Consider the following 15,134-nt stretch of genomic DNA (forward strand, 5'->3'; position numbering starts at 1 on the left):
TAATATACCCCTGAAGTATTTAATAAATACGACTTTTTAAAACTTTACGTATCATTCTAAAATATTATTATATTATTATATTCTATTTCAATATTATTATATTATTATATTCTATTTCAATATTATTATATTATTATATTTTATTTCAATATTATTATAATTAAAAATATAGCGTTTTAGCGCTCCCCGGCAGCGGCGCCAAAAACTTGATGTGGTAGCGTGAGGGTACGAAATAGTATTATTTTTACTAGGAAATACTACAAAATATGACACAAGTTTTATTAATTTACGGATGGGATATACCTAAACCTTGCTACAACACTATAGGCAGTGTACCTAATCGTAGAGTAGTGTAGTTTTTAGTAAGTCCGGTTCGTTCCACAGGGAGCTAGTGATTACGTACTATATTTTTATAAAACTATATTTATATAAATATATATATATATATATATATAAGTAGTAATATTATTATAAAAGGGGGTTTTTTACCGTTTAATGACCGGTTTGTCGATTTTATATTTTTAAGCGTAAAGATAAATGACAATAATTAAAGTGCGTAAAATAAATAAATGACGATAAATAAAATAACAATAAATAAAATTGCGATAGAATATGAAATAAAAGGATTATGCTTATTTAAACTTCCGTAATCATGATGTTTGACGTTTTGATTTTAATTAATTGTTACTCGGGTTAATTGTCCTTTGTCATGGTTTATTTGATACCTATCTGGTTTTTATCCATAATAGTCCATCGATCATAAATATAAAGTGCGAGTGTCCCCGTCAAATTACCCTTATACCCGAAGTCAAATATTCCAACTAATTAAGGATTTAAACTGTGACGCAGTTATCACTTCTGTCAACAATTACACCAGTTATCACTGTATGTAATCCACCCCTGTTTTGATTAGATATGAATATTAATTTACCCACTTGATCAGTTTGAATAATCAATTACCCAACCCGAATAATTAATTAAATGATTATAATAGATTCCATATGAACGTCACTAAATAGGACAACCATAATCATCATTAATTATTAGGATAATTAATTTGAAGATAGGTTCGACAGACTCCAATGAGTTGTCACTCAATTAGACAATACCCCCATCTATTAATAGTCAATAGTCCAATTTCTACAAGTGTCGGTCTTTTGCCCAAACCTTAATTATGGTACAAAATCCAATAACCCCGTCTTAATATTTTAGCCCAACATCACGATTACTTCGGCTCAAATAAGCATAATAATAACTTAGTTACGAGACATTAAATTAAAAAGGAAGAACATAGCTTACAGTGGTGATTAATCGCGTAGCGTTGCACGGACAGAATTTCGACTTAAAACCCGTAAAATATTTCTTACAATAACCCAACTAAACCATAACTTTATTATTAAAATTAACTTATATTAAAACTATAATATAAATATATATTACATATTACAGAAGAGAGAAAGAAATATGAAGAAAGGTGTATTTTTTCATTACTACGTGAATTCCATTTTATAGGCAAATGTTGATTTGAAATTTTCACTTATGACCCCTTAACTATGCTCAATTAACAACTTTTTATTATTTATTATTATTCTTATTATGAATTATTTAAATATTATATTATATTCTTGAGCATAGTTAACTTGTAATTTTAGCTCCGTTGCGTCGAGCGTTGAAAGTTGGTTCATGTCTCGGTTCCGAATTTTCGAACGTCCTTGCGTACAATTTAATATCTTGTACTTTGCATTTTGCGGCTTGTACTTTTGTAATTTTGAGACGTTTCTCATCAATATATTGAACCACTTGGAGTGTAACTTGTACGTTTGAGCTTTTTGGACGTTTGCGTCTTCAAATCTTCGTTTTCGCCTTTTGTCTTCGCACTTATTTATTTAAACAATTACAATGAAAATATAATACAATTACATATGAAAACCTATTATTTAGGAGGGATATTGCTATGAAATATATGTTCCTTTTTAGCCTTATCAGTTATATATGTGTATGTATAATTGTTGCACTCACTAAGCGTTTTGCTTACCCCTCTCGTTGTTTACATTTTTTAGGTGCGAACGCGGAGAAAGGAAAAGGGGTTATTGGGCATTAGATTACCATGATGATTGCTAGTTGAAGCTTTTGGAAAACGACCTAGTGTCTTGGGTAGTTTAGCCCCAAACCATGCTCGGGTGTAGTTTGGATTAAAACTATCATTTTAATGGGTCGATTTTGTATTACATTTGATTAATGGCCTTCGTGCCTTTTTGTAAACATTAAACTCGTTGTAAGTTTAATGGGATGTATGAAATGGTTTATATTAATTATAAAAAAAAAATTATCCGGTTGATTTCGGGTTGGGTTGTTTCATTTTGATCAGTTTTACGGTCGGTTAATTGAATGTTTGAAAAACCGTAACTTGTCATTTAATTAATAAAAAATAAAGAAGTGAAAAAGGAATTGGAAAAAAGAAAGTGAAAATAGTTGAAAATAATTAACTTTGTTGCGAGGTGGTTTTGGTTATTTAACTGCCTGTTAATTTTAAAGTAAAAAAAAACCGTTAACGACCCGTTAATTAAGAGTTTAAAAGATACGGGAATGAAAAAGGAAGTGAAAAAAAAGAAAGGAGAAAAAGGAAGTGAAAAATGTTGTAAAAAAATAACTTCGTTATATGGTGTTTTGGTGGGTTACTTTAACGTTACAAAAAGGTTAACGGTTGGTTAATTAAATGTTTAATATATAAATGAATGAAAAATGAAAGTGAAAAAGGAAGTGAAAATCGGTTGTAAAAAAATAAAATGAAAAAACGTTTATAAATAAAATGAATTACCAAAATCCCCCCATAGTTTGGGGTAATTACAGGTTTGCTATCATGAATTGTGCCAAAACTCATCAAGATTAGTATATAGTCATAAGAGATTAATAAATAATTATCAGTTTGTTTTACTTCTTCATACAAGTGTCTGAATAATTTAATGATAAGTTTTAAAACTCAATGCTAAGTTTTAAAACTCATGATTTAATTGGAAATTTACATTTGTTTGAATTCTTTCACTAAGATACGTGTGTGGTATTTTTAACGACAATTAAGAATCACTGATAAGGGTCTGAACTCGATGTGAGAACTCACCCACAAGATCATTTACTGGGAAGATTATTACAGTCCTACCGCCCATCAAGAGGAAATATCCACGACGAATTCAAACGGGCATCGCGTGCCCTCTAGCTTGAACGCAATACTTTCATAACTTCCGAGGCCCATGAAATGGACAAGTAACCTCAATGGTAATATTTTGCAGTTCATAAGGATCAAACTTCTGATATCTCATATGAGAAATCATGTAATCATCAATACGCCAACACTTTAAGGTTAGGATGTGTGTTATCGTTGTTTTAGGCAAAAAAATCCCTCTTGTTATTATAAGAAAAGCTAAATTGAGTAATAATTATTTCAATAAGAAGATCTTGATCATTCATTTTTCTAAATCATTTAATTTCAATCACTGGATCATAATATCAAATGATTATGACATAATACAAAATTCATTTTTTCACCAGATTACTAAGATACCCCTTTCAATACAACCTTTTAATACGTAATTAATTCTAAATTAGCAACAAATTAGGAAACACATTCAGTTTTAAACAGGGTCAAACCTTTCAAATCCTAAATATCGCCAATATTTTAATATAAACTAATAACCCTAATCCAAAATCATATACGCTTCATTAGACAATTAAAACAAAATTTTATGACGCTCATACCCAAATTGAATAAATTCACGATGAAACCCTTACCTCTATGAAATCATTTTCAGGATAAGATTGTCTTCTGAAATCTAACAGATTGAGGAATCATCTACAATGCAAACTGGAAATAACTGTATTATGAAGAATTGGCACAAGTAATCGGTGTATCTTTTCTCGGTACGTAAATAGTCATCTTCAACATCATCTTAGGGTTCTTGCTGTATGTATTTTTATTATTGATATTGTATCTAACAATTTTTATCAGCGTTCAACACTTCTTATTAGGGTTTAAAGATTTTATTTGATTATACCCATTTTTAACATTTATGGCATATCATTGCCGTAATTCCGTCTCTGAATTTGTAGATGAAATCTAGAATGCTTCGCTGGAGTAGGTATTGAAGTAAAATCAAGGTTATTATTTCAAAGAATTAGGGTTATGATTTCAAAAAATTAAGGTTATATATTAAGGCACGGATGATATATGAATGAATGAAATAAACGATTAATACTGCGTTTAATTGATAACCTTTGCACCCTGCTATCTAACTTTTGTTTTATGCGTTTCCGAATTAGCTGACCAATGATGATTATCCGAGTTTTAAGCGTTTAGATGGCGTTGATAGTAGAACTGGTAAGTTTATTATAATTAATATAAATATAAATCATTGACAATGATTAATTTGTTTTTGTTTTGCTCAATTTCATGCCACAGCTTGGTGAAGAATATATGAATATGAAGGAAAAGTTTATGATTGTTTGGCAGCATTACGTGTGCACATGCTGCAATGAAGCTGCAATGAAGTAATATTAGCTGGTATTGGTGCTCTTGCAACCACTACAACAAAATGTAGCCATGTTCAAATTATAGTAATTATGCCCTTTGATATCGGCAAAAAAGTCACGTTTTTTTTTTACCACCGAGGCATTTGCCTGAGTGGTATGCGGTGGTGTTTAACACCCTCGCCGGGTAAGAGGTCCAGGGTTCGAACCTGGCTTCTGAATGACCAAATTAAACATGGACTGAAATAGGCTCCATTGAGGTCAGCCCAAAGGGAAGGTTTTACCGACCCGATCCGGGACTAAGGTCCGGTGTAAGACCCGAATATTTATCTTGCTTGTTTGTGTATTAAGACGTTTGGGATTGGGTTTCGCGGATTATTTATATAAAGTTTAAAATGCAAAAGAATCTGTTTCAGTTAGGTCGCGCGCCGCGCGGGGATTCGGCGCGCCGCGCCGTTTGCTGCTGACAGAATCCCTTGTTTTCTTAATTGGTTTAAATGAAGGGCAAATGGGTAATTTCACTTGAGGCCGGATTTGTGAGGCTTATGAGCTAGTTTGGATCAGTTTTGGATCCCATTCACATCCACTCATCATCTTCATCCATTTTTGAGAGAGAGTAAGAGTTTAGAGAGAGATTGGAGGTTTTGGTGAGGAAGAAGCTCGAATCGTTCAAAGTCTCGGGTTTTAAAGTTGTTCCCTTCGTTCTCGGCTACACGGTGATAGTATTGGTAAGCTCAAACTCCGAATTTCATTCTTGTGACTTGATATTCAATTTAGGGTTTTGAGTTAATTTGTTGAGTAACCCACTTAGGTGATGAACTGGGTTTATGGTGACTAGTTATTCTTGTCACTTGGCGGGTTTTGGGTTGGATGACGGTTTGGCCTTGATTAGGCTTTGATTATGAGTTTAATCACTTGGATTAGTGATTATGGAAGTGTTGAAACCTATTTAGGGTTATTTGATTGACTAACTTTGACTTTGGGTCAAATTAGGGTTTGGTGGTGATTATGACCCATTTGGTGACTTAATGAGGTTTATGAACTTAAAATGGATTAAGTTGGAATATTAAACCGTGTTAAATGTGTTTTGGTGTCAAAACTTATAAAGGACGAGATTTTGACCTTTATGGGTCAAAATTAGGGTTTAAGTGTCTAAATGGGTATGACACGTGTTTGACACTTGAGTTCGGGTTTAATTGGCTTATTAGGACCATTCTCATTTGTGTTAGTGATTATTGGTTAGTTCGGGCACGGTTTGTGCTTGGAAGTGCAATTGGGTCGAAATTGCACTAAGTGTTGAATTGGGTTGGTTTGTAAATCCATCCTAATTGTATTGTTGTAATTGTGATAATGGAATAGGTATTTTCCATTGGCGAGTTGCGGATTACTTGGAAGCTTTCTTCAAGACTTCAAGGTGAGTGATATTATCCTATGTACATATGTATGTGTAGGATGGGTGCGGGTCGGGTGAAGTGATTCTCGGCTATAGAGCTCACTTCACATGTAGGTGGACTTGATGGACTTTTGTATAAGTCCAATTGGCACGGTTGTGCGTTTTGGTTGACCATATTTGGCGAAGTACACGTTCGTGTGTACATTATCACACGTGATTGTGATTTGGATGTTGTGGCCCCGATGTGGTGGATTATATAATCCCGTGACCGTGGGTTTGAGTTGGAGAAGTGAATCGCGTGTGGTTTCGGATTCACGATGACGCGTGTGGTTTCGGTCATCTTATCAAATGAATCTCGTGTAGTTCGGATTCATGGTGACTCGTGTAGTTCGGTCATCCTATTGAGGTAGTAATCTCGTGTGGTTTCGGATTACTAAGGCTCGTGTAGTTCGGCCAACCTCGATGTTGTGAAGATAGTAATCTCGTGTGGTTTCGGATTACTAAGGCTCGTGTAGTTCGGCCAATCTTCATTGTGGCATTTGGTTCTCGGTATTGGGTTAAGGTGTTAACCTTGTTCGTTTATATTGTTATATATATTAATGTATTGTTGTGTTGTAGCTAACCCTCCGGGTGTAGCCATTTGGAGATGTTCACTTTGTCGTTGGTGGACTCATATTTGTTGTTGTACCTTTAGCTTGATGCTTAGAGATTGTACGGTATGCTTAGTGTAGTTGCTTTATATTTGGATGCTACGGTATGCGGTATTTGTTTGTGTGGCGTATTCATTTTATACATATATATGTATGTAGTATATTATCATTCACTAAGCGTTAGCTTACCCTCTCGTTGTTGACTCTTTTTATAGATTGCATGCGGATGGTGGCTCGGGTAAGCGCGAGGATTTGAGGAATTGCATAGTTTGCGTAGAAGGCTTGCTTTTGGATTTATTAGGATTGGGTAGTGTATCCCCAATCGCCATGCTCGGCTTTGTTTTGTATTAAGAGTCTTATGGTTTAAAATTGTATTTTTATACTTAAGGGGTAATTTGGGCACGTGTGGGCCCCACTTTGTAAAACTCGCTCAAACCTTAGTTATGTGCTAGTTTTACATATATTAATGTACGGTTAAAATCGTTTTGGCTAAATGTGTCGGGAACTAGTCAAACATTTTCGTTAAATTGACTTCCGGGGACAGCGGGCTGTCCAGGTGATTTGGCGCGCCGCGCGCCCACCTGGCGCGCCGCGCGGATGAACTGCACCAGAAATTTTTTTTTTGTTGTAAAATTTAACGGGAATTGTCGTGGTTTGGTTTGGGTTGTTACAAGTGGTATCAGAGCATGGTCTAAGGGATTTAGGTGACTTGAGATAGGTGCCTAGACTTAGACTTTTGTGTGTGCTTAAATTGTTGCGGGACTTGTAGGATTACGGGTCGGAATGGGTTTGGTTAGTGCCTTGGCTATAGGTTGACTAACGTTTATATTAGTAATGCGGATATTATTAATATGTTGTTGTGTTGTGATAATAATACTCGCGTGTGTTTGTACCGCGTAGAATTTTGGTTGTGTTTGTTTATATCATCGAGCGAGGCGGTCGTTGTACTAACAAGTCGATGCGGCGTGTGTGCGTAATAAGAACTTGCAGACCTTATTACGGGTGCAAATCGTGTCTAACGAGTGATGTACGACGAGTGCTTAGCAAGATGGGTCGGGGTTGTGCGTGTTTACTTATACGTTCGTGATCTAATCGCTTTGCATTCCTTAGAATGGCGACGGGAAGTGGGATCGATACGAACAACGCGGAGGTTAACGCTAGAGTTGCGGCCGCCGTTGCGGAGCAAATGGGTGCGTTGGAAGAAAGAATGGAAAGGAAGTATTCCGAACTTCAAAGTAGTGGTGAAATGGAGCGTTATCTTAAGAGCTTCATGAGGACTAAACCCCCGATGTATGACGGGAAACCGGATCCTTTGGTGAGCACAACATGGATTTCGGATGTCGAAGGGTGTTTTCGTACTATTGATTGCCCTCCCGAGAGGAAGACAAGACTCGCTACGAGTTTGTTGCGGGGTAGGGCAAGGGATTGGTTGGATGGTAAGATTGATCTTGTCGGTGGTGAGACGTTTATGGCCTTATCATGGGACGAGTTTAAGGAAGAATTCTTTGAGGAGTTCCGGACTTCGGCCGATTTGTGGGAATTGCGTAATGAGTTGCGAAATTTGCGACAAGGATCTATGGATTTGAGTACTCTTAAGACGACCTTTATGGCGAAGGCTCGTTTTTGTCCGGAGTATTTGGGAAATGATCGTTTGTTAATGGGGGATTTCTATCGGACCTTGAATGATGACTTGAAGGGTAAGATTAGTCGGGGTCAAGCGAAATCGTTTTCGGAATTATTCGACTTGGCTAGAGGTTTCGAGTCGTATTCACGATCGAAGAGGGGTGAATCTTCAAGTGAGAGAAGAGTTGTTTCTTATGGTGCTCCGAGTAAGAGGACTAAGGGTCCGAGTGTGAGCACGGGTGGTACGCGAACGGGTATATCGGATTCTAGTGCGGCTAGGTGTTACAATTGTGGCGTAAGGGGTCACAAGTCTTGGGAATGTTCGGTACCAAAGGGTGGTAGTATGGTGTGCTTCAATTGCCAAAAGGAAGGACATCGTAAGTCGGAATGTCCCAAGTTAGCGGGGACGGGTGCGGCGAGGAGACGTTAAGGTACGTTTCATTTTAATAAATAGGTCTTTTGATTATTTATAAAATGCCGGTTGAGTTTGAGTTGTATGCCTTTGTTGTGCATGTTATGCTATGGGTGACGTTCCTAATGGAAGTACCCTAAGGTGATGTTTGATTGTCGGGCGAAGGGCGTAAGACTTGGTGCAACCAAGCATTCCTTAGTATTTGAGATATGTTTCTACCAAGCCATGGAAATGGTTTTGGTGTTCGATTGTTAAGCGCGTGTTCGCTTGCGTGTTGAAGTTGATGAACCACGAGGTTCGTCGGGTGATTGGAACCTTTGAGATCGAGTGTTTAAAATCTCGATGTGTGTTGGTAATGGAGTCTTTATGACGCGACATTAGGTGCCTCTTTTATACCTACTAGCGTGGTGTCGACTCCGATTGTGTTGTAGTTACATTGTACTTAGGGTACCGGGAGGAACCCTTAAGTACACGAGTGACTCGGTGAAATTGACAACTATAGTAATTGGATGATTGCGAGGGTGTAGTTTGTGTAATGCGTGGTACACTTTTCGTTCGAAATGTTTAAGGATTGTTTGAAATCCTTCGTATGCTCAAGGTTGGAGCAAGGTGTAGTAATGGGTCGTGCGAACCCAATTATTGGTAAAGTCTACCTTTGGTAGCATTGTACGAGTGTACGAGATGCGGTTATGGAACGTAATTCTAAGTGGGGGAGTTACACTCCCGCACGAGGAAGTTTTAGTGTGAGATTTCGGATGATGCTATTGGTAGATCCGGAAAATGTTGTCGAGACCTGGTTGGGTCGATTTGTGGTAGAGTACAATTTCGGATAAATTGTACTTATGGTTTGGATTTGAATCATCACCGAGGTGGTAACGTGGTAAATCTCGTGGAGAGATAATGGACGTGTTTGACGAGCAAGGTGAGATCCTCCGGTTAAGGGAGGTGTGTGTCGGGTTCTCTTGTGGAGAATTATTGTTTGGTACCTATGTTTGGTATAGGTGATTCATGCTTGATTATGGATGGTTAGTGTTCCGCTAGGGTTCACTATAGTGTAGCAGAGCGCGATGTTGCATTACTCGTTGTTTGAGGCCGAAAGTGCGTATGTGATCGATGGAGCATGATCTTCGGGTCCGCTGACTTCATCGTGCTGTTGACGATTAATGAAGCATGATCTTTAGGGTCCGCTGACTTCATTATGGTATGGTTGATCGGTGGAGCATGATCTTCGGGTCCGCTGACTTCATCGTGGTGTTGAGATCGGTGAAGCATGATCTTCGGGTCCGCTGACTTCATCCGGTGTTGAGATTGGTGAAGCATGATCTTCGGGTCCGCTGACTTCATCATGGTTGTGAATCGCGTGTGGTTTCGGATTCACGATGACGCGTGTAGTTTCGGTCATCTTATCGAATGAATCTCGTGTAGTTCGGATTCATGGTGACTCGTGTAGTTCGGTCATCTTATTGAGGTAGTAATCTCGTGTGGTTTCGGATTACTAAGGCTCGTGTAGTTCGGCCAACCTCGATGTTGTGGAAGTGAATCTCGTGTAGTTCGGATTCACAAATGACTCGTGTGGTTTCGGTCATTGTATTGAGGAGTGAGTCTCGTGTAGTTCGGATTCACAAATGACTCGTGTAGTTCGGTCATTCCTCCGGGATAGTGACTCTCGTGTAGTTCGGATTCACTATGGCGCGTGTAGTTCGGCCATTCCCGATTGTTGTTGTGGTGAAGGTAGTGAGTCGCGTGTAGTTCGGATTCACTAAGGCGCGTGTGTTTTCAGCCAGCCTTCGTGTTGTGTGATCTGTCGGTTGTTTTATACACCGATGGTGGGGTCGTGAGGACCATGTTGTGTGATTAGTGATGCGATAGCCGTGTTTCGCTCACATGTTGTTACGGGTGTGACGAAAGTCGATTTTGTACACCTTGGTTTAGCGTTGCCATCATCGTTTTGGACGTTATCGGTTTTAGCCGTTTGTTATGATGTTACGGTAGTTGCGCTTTGGTCGTATTGCGCACTACAAGGGATGTTAGTGGTTGGTGTTGTCCGTAAGGATTCGTTTGGTTCGTTCTTCATCGTTTCTGGTTGTTGACCTTAGGTTGAGACTTGGTTGCTTTTAGCGTTGTACTCGGTAATAGTACGCTAAGGGATTGATATCTCGGTATGAGATTGGTTGAGTTTTCCCGATGTTAGGGAATGAGCATGGTTTTAGTGCTCGGATGGTGATTTGAATAAATCGCGGGTGACGATTTAGTTGTGGAAGGCGATTCGTTGGGAAGGAATTGCTTAGGAAAGTCGGATTGGGACTTATGTCGAGGACCGTAGGGTGAGGTCCACTTGGTTAAGTGATGAGGATCACGAGGACGTGATCGAGTTTAAGTGGGGGAGAGTTGTAAGACCCGAATATTTATCTTGCTTGTTTGTGTATTAAGACGTTTGGGATTGGGTTTCGCGGATTATTTATATAAAGTTTAAAATGCAAAAGAATCTGTTTCAGTTAGGTCGCGCGCCGCGCGGGGATTCGGCGCGCCGCGCCGTTTGCTGCTGACAGAATCCCTTGTTTTCTTAATTGGTTTAAATGAAGGGCAAATGGGTAATTTCACTTGAGGCCGGATTTGTGAGGCTTATGAGCTAGTTTGGATCAGTTTTGGATCCCATTCACATCCACTCATCATCTTCATCCATTTTTGAGAGAGAGTAAGAGTTTAGAGAGAGATTGGAGGTTTTGGTGAGGAAGAAGCTCGAATCGTTCAAAGTCTCGGGTTTTAAAGTTGTTCCCTTCGTTCTCGGCTACACGGTGATAGTATTGGTAAGCTCAAACTCCGAATTTCATTCTTGTGACTTGATATTCAATTTAGGGTTTTGAGTTAATTTGTTGAGTAACCCACTTAGGTGATGAACTGGGTTTATGGTGACTAGTTATTCTTGTCACTTGGCGGGTTTTGGGTTGGATGACGGTTTGGCCTTGATTAGGCTTTGATTATGAGTTTAATCACTTGGATTAGTGATTATGGAAGTGTTGAAACCTATTTAGGGTTATTTGATTGACTAACTTTGACTTTGGGTCAAATTAGGGTTTGGTGGTGATTATGACCCATTTGGTGACTTAATGAGGTTTATGAACTTAAAATGGATTAAGTTGGAATATTAAACCGTGTTAAATGTGTTTTGGTGTCAAAACTTATAAAGGACGAGATTTTGACCTTTATGGGTCAAAATTAGGGTTTAAGTGTCTAAATGGGTATGACACGTGTTTGACACTTGAGTTCGGGTTTAATTGGCTTATTAGGACCATTCTCATTTGTGTTAGTGATTATTGGTTAGTTCGGGCACGGTTTGTGCTTGGAAGTGCAATTGGGTCGAAATTGCACTAAGTGTTGAATTGGGTTGGTTTGTAAATCCATCCTAATTGTATTGTTGTAATTGTGATAATGGAATAGGTATTTTCCATTGGCGAGTTGCGGATTACTTGGAAGCTTTCTTCAAGACTTCAAGGTGAGTGATATTATCCTATGTACATATGTATGTGTAGGATGGGTGCGGGTCGGGTGAAGTGATTCTCGGCTATAGAGCTCACTTCACATGTAGGTGGACTTGATGGACTTTTGTATAAGTCCAATTGGCACGGTTGTGCGTTTTGGTTGACCATATTTGGCGAAGTACACGTTCGTGTGTACATTATCACACGTGATTGTGATTTGGATGTTGTGGCCCCGATGTGGTGGATTATATAATCCCGTGACCGTGGGTTTGAGTTGGAGAAGTGAATCGCGTGTGGTTTCGGATTCACGATGACGCGTGTGGTTTCGGTCATCTTATCAAATGAATCTCGTGTAGTTCGGATTCATGGTGACTCGTGTAGTTCGGTCATCCTATTGAGGTAGTAATCTCGTGTGGTTTCGGATTACTAAGGCTCGTGTAGTTCGGCCAACCTCGATGTTGTGAAGATAGTAATCTCGTGTGGTTTCGGATTACTAAGGCTCGTGTAGTTCGGCCAATCTTCATTGTGGCATTTGGTTCTCGGTATTGGGTTAAGGTGTTAACCTTGTTCGTTTATATTGTTATATATATTAATGTATTGTTGTGTTGTAGCTAACCCTCCGGGTGTAGCCATTTGGAGATGTTCACTTTGTCGTTGGTGGACTCATATTTGTTGTTGTACCTTTAGCTTGATGCTTAGAGATTGTACGGTATGCTTAGTGTAGTTGCTTTATATTTGGATGCTACGGTATGCGGTATTTGTTTGTGTGGCGTATTCATTTTATACATATATATGTATGTAGTATATTATCATTCACTAAGCGTTAGCTTACCCTCTCGTTGTTGACTCTTTTTATAGATTGCATGCGGATGGTGGCTCGGGTAAGCGCGAGGATTTGAGGAATTGCATAGTTTGCGTAGAAGGCTTGCTTTTGGATTTATTAGGATTGGGTAGTGTATCCCCAATCGCCATGCTCGGCTTTGTTTTGTATTAAGAGTCTTATGGTTTAAAATTGTATTTTTATACTTAAGGGGTAATTTGGGCACGTGTGGGCCCCACTTTGTAAAACTCGCTCAAACCTTAGTTATGTGCTAGTTTTACATATATTAATGTACGGTTAAAATCGTTTTGGCTAAATGTGTCGGGAACTAGTCAAACATTTTCGTTAAATTGACTTCCGGGGACAGCGGGCTGTCCAGGTGATTTGGCGCGCCGCGCGCCCACCTGGCGCGCCGCGCGGATGAACTGCACCAGAAATTTTTTTTTTGTTGTAAAATTTAACGGGAATTGTCGTGGTTTGGTTTGGGTTGTTACATCCGGCCCGCCTGCCCCTCGGGATGGTTTAAGGGTTCGGATCCCTGTGATCGTGGTTCGGGTTTCCTGCCCGAACGTGTGTGTGTGTGCAAATGATGACTAGGCTTCGGTCCGGACTGATGCAATCTTGCCGTTCAAAAAAACAAAGTCACGTTTTTACCCCGGTATTAAGGCCCAAAAAAAAAGAAAGATTCGAACTTTATCAGCAAAATACCCACTTCGTAGGTTAGAATTGAAGAACAAGTAATTACGAAGACGGTGCAAAAAGAATCAAGAGAATTGGAGCCAAAACGAAGATTCTAGAGCGAAAACGGTGAAAGACAAGAAACCAAGTTACGATCCAGGAATTTCAGCTGAACAGGCAAGCCAAATGGCCTGCCAAACGGCTTGCCTGGTGTAGTGACCCGAACTTTTCCATGGTTATATATATTAAATGAAATTGATTTTTACATGATTAAATGTTTCCAACATGTTAAGCAATCAAACTTGTTAAGACTTGATTATTTGAAATGAGTTTCATGTAGACAATTGACCACCTAAGTTGACCGGCGATTCACGAACGTTAAAACTTGTAAAAATGACATGACGATATATATATATATGGATATACATATAGTTAACATGAGATTATGATAAGTGAGTATCTCCATAAGTATATTAACAATGAGTTATATACATAAAAACAAGACTACTAACTTAAGGATTTCGAAACGAGACATATATGTAACGATTATCGTTGTAACGACATTTAAATGTATATATATCATATTAAGATATATTAATATATCATAATATCATGATAAGATAATAATTTAACATCTCATTAGATATAATAAACAATGGGTTAACAACATCAAATGAGATTGTTAACTTAAAGGTTTCAAAACAGCACCTATATGTAACGACTAACGATGACTTAACGACTCAGTTAAAATGTATATACATGTAGTGTATTTAGATGTATTAATATACTTTTGGAAGACTTCAAGACATATATCAAAACACTAATACTTAACAAAAATGGGTACAGTTACATTCCCATTCTTTTTTCATCAAGAATTCTAGTCTTATTCATACCCGTATTATACACAGCTTCTAGACGTACTTACTGTGGGTATATACCAATAGAAACTAGCATGGGATTCCACTCTTGATTATGTCATGTATGACTAATCAATTTTAACTTCTACCATGAACTAGTCAACTAACTAGAACTCCTTTTAACCCCACTCACCACTCACCACTTACCACTCATCATTCACTCTATTTCACTTCCAATTCTCTTTTTAATTCTCTCTCAACACACACACACACACACTTATGAATGAATTTTTCCAGTAGCTAATCATCATATTCATCAAAAATTACTTCAAGAATCAAGCTATAATCATCTTAGGAAGAACACTTCAAGAACACTTCGAAAATCCTTTCAAGTTTACTAGTTTACATCCAAGCTTTCTAATCCATTCCAAGTAATCATCTAAGATCAAGAAACCTTTGTTATTTATAGTAGGTTATCTTTCTTATTCAAGGTAATAATCATATTCAAACTTTGATTCAATTTCTATAACTATAAACTATCTTAATTCGAGTAAAAATCTTACTTGAACTTGTTTTTGTGTCATGATCCTACTTCAAGAACTTTCAAGCCATCCAAGATCCTTTGAAGCTAGATCATTTCTTGTCACTTCCAGTAGGTTTACCTACTAAACTTAAGGTAGTAATGATGTTCATAACATCAT

The 15,134-nt window shown here is 38.1% G+C and overlaps 1 protein-coding gene across 1 annotated transcript in view; it reads left to right on the top strand.

Moving 5' to 3' along the window:
- Positions 1 to 4,351: 4,351 nt before the first annotated feature.
- The window catches only part of LOC139899830 (uncharacterized), a 39,675-nt gene continuing 28,892 nt past the window's right edge, over positions 4,352 to 15,134 (top strand). The window contains exons 1-2 of the mRNA XM_071882660.1: positions 4,352 to 4,372; positions 4,454 to 4,542. Of these exons, the coding sequence (XP_071738761.1) occupies positions 4,352 to 4,372; positions 4,454 to 4,542 (110 nt within the window). The remainder of the gene's footprint in view (positions 4,373 to 4,453; positions 4,543 to 15,134) is intronic.

The sequence above is a fragment of the Rutidosis leptorrhynchoides genome, chromosome 3, assembly GCF_046630445.1.
Source record: "Rutidosis leptorrhynchoides isolate AG116_Rl617_1_P2 chromosome 3, CSIRO_AGI_Rlap_v1, whole genome shotgun sequence".
Taxonomy (NCBI): Eukaryota; Viridiplantae; Streptophyta; class Magnoliopsida; order Asterales; family Asteraceae; genus Rutidosis; species Rutidosis leptorrhynchoides.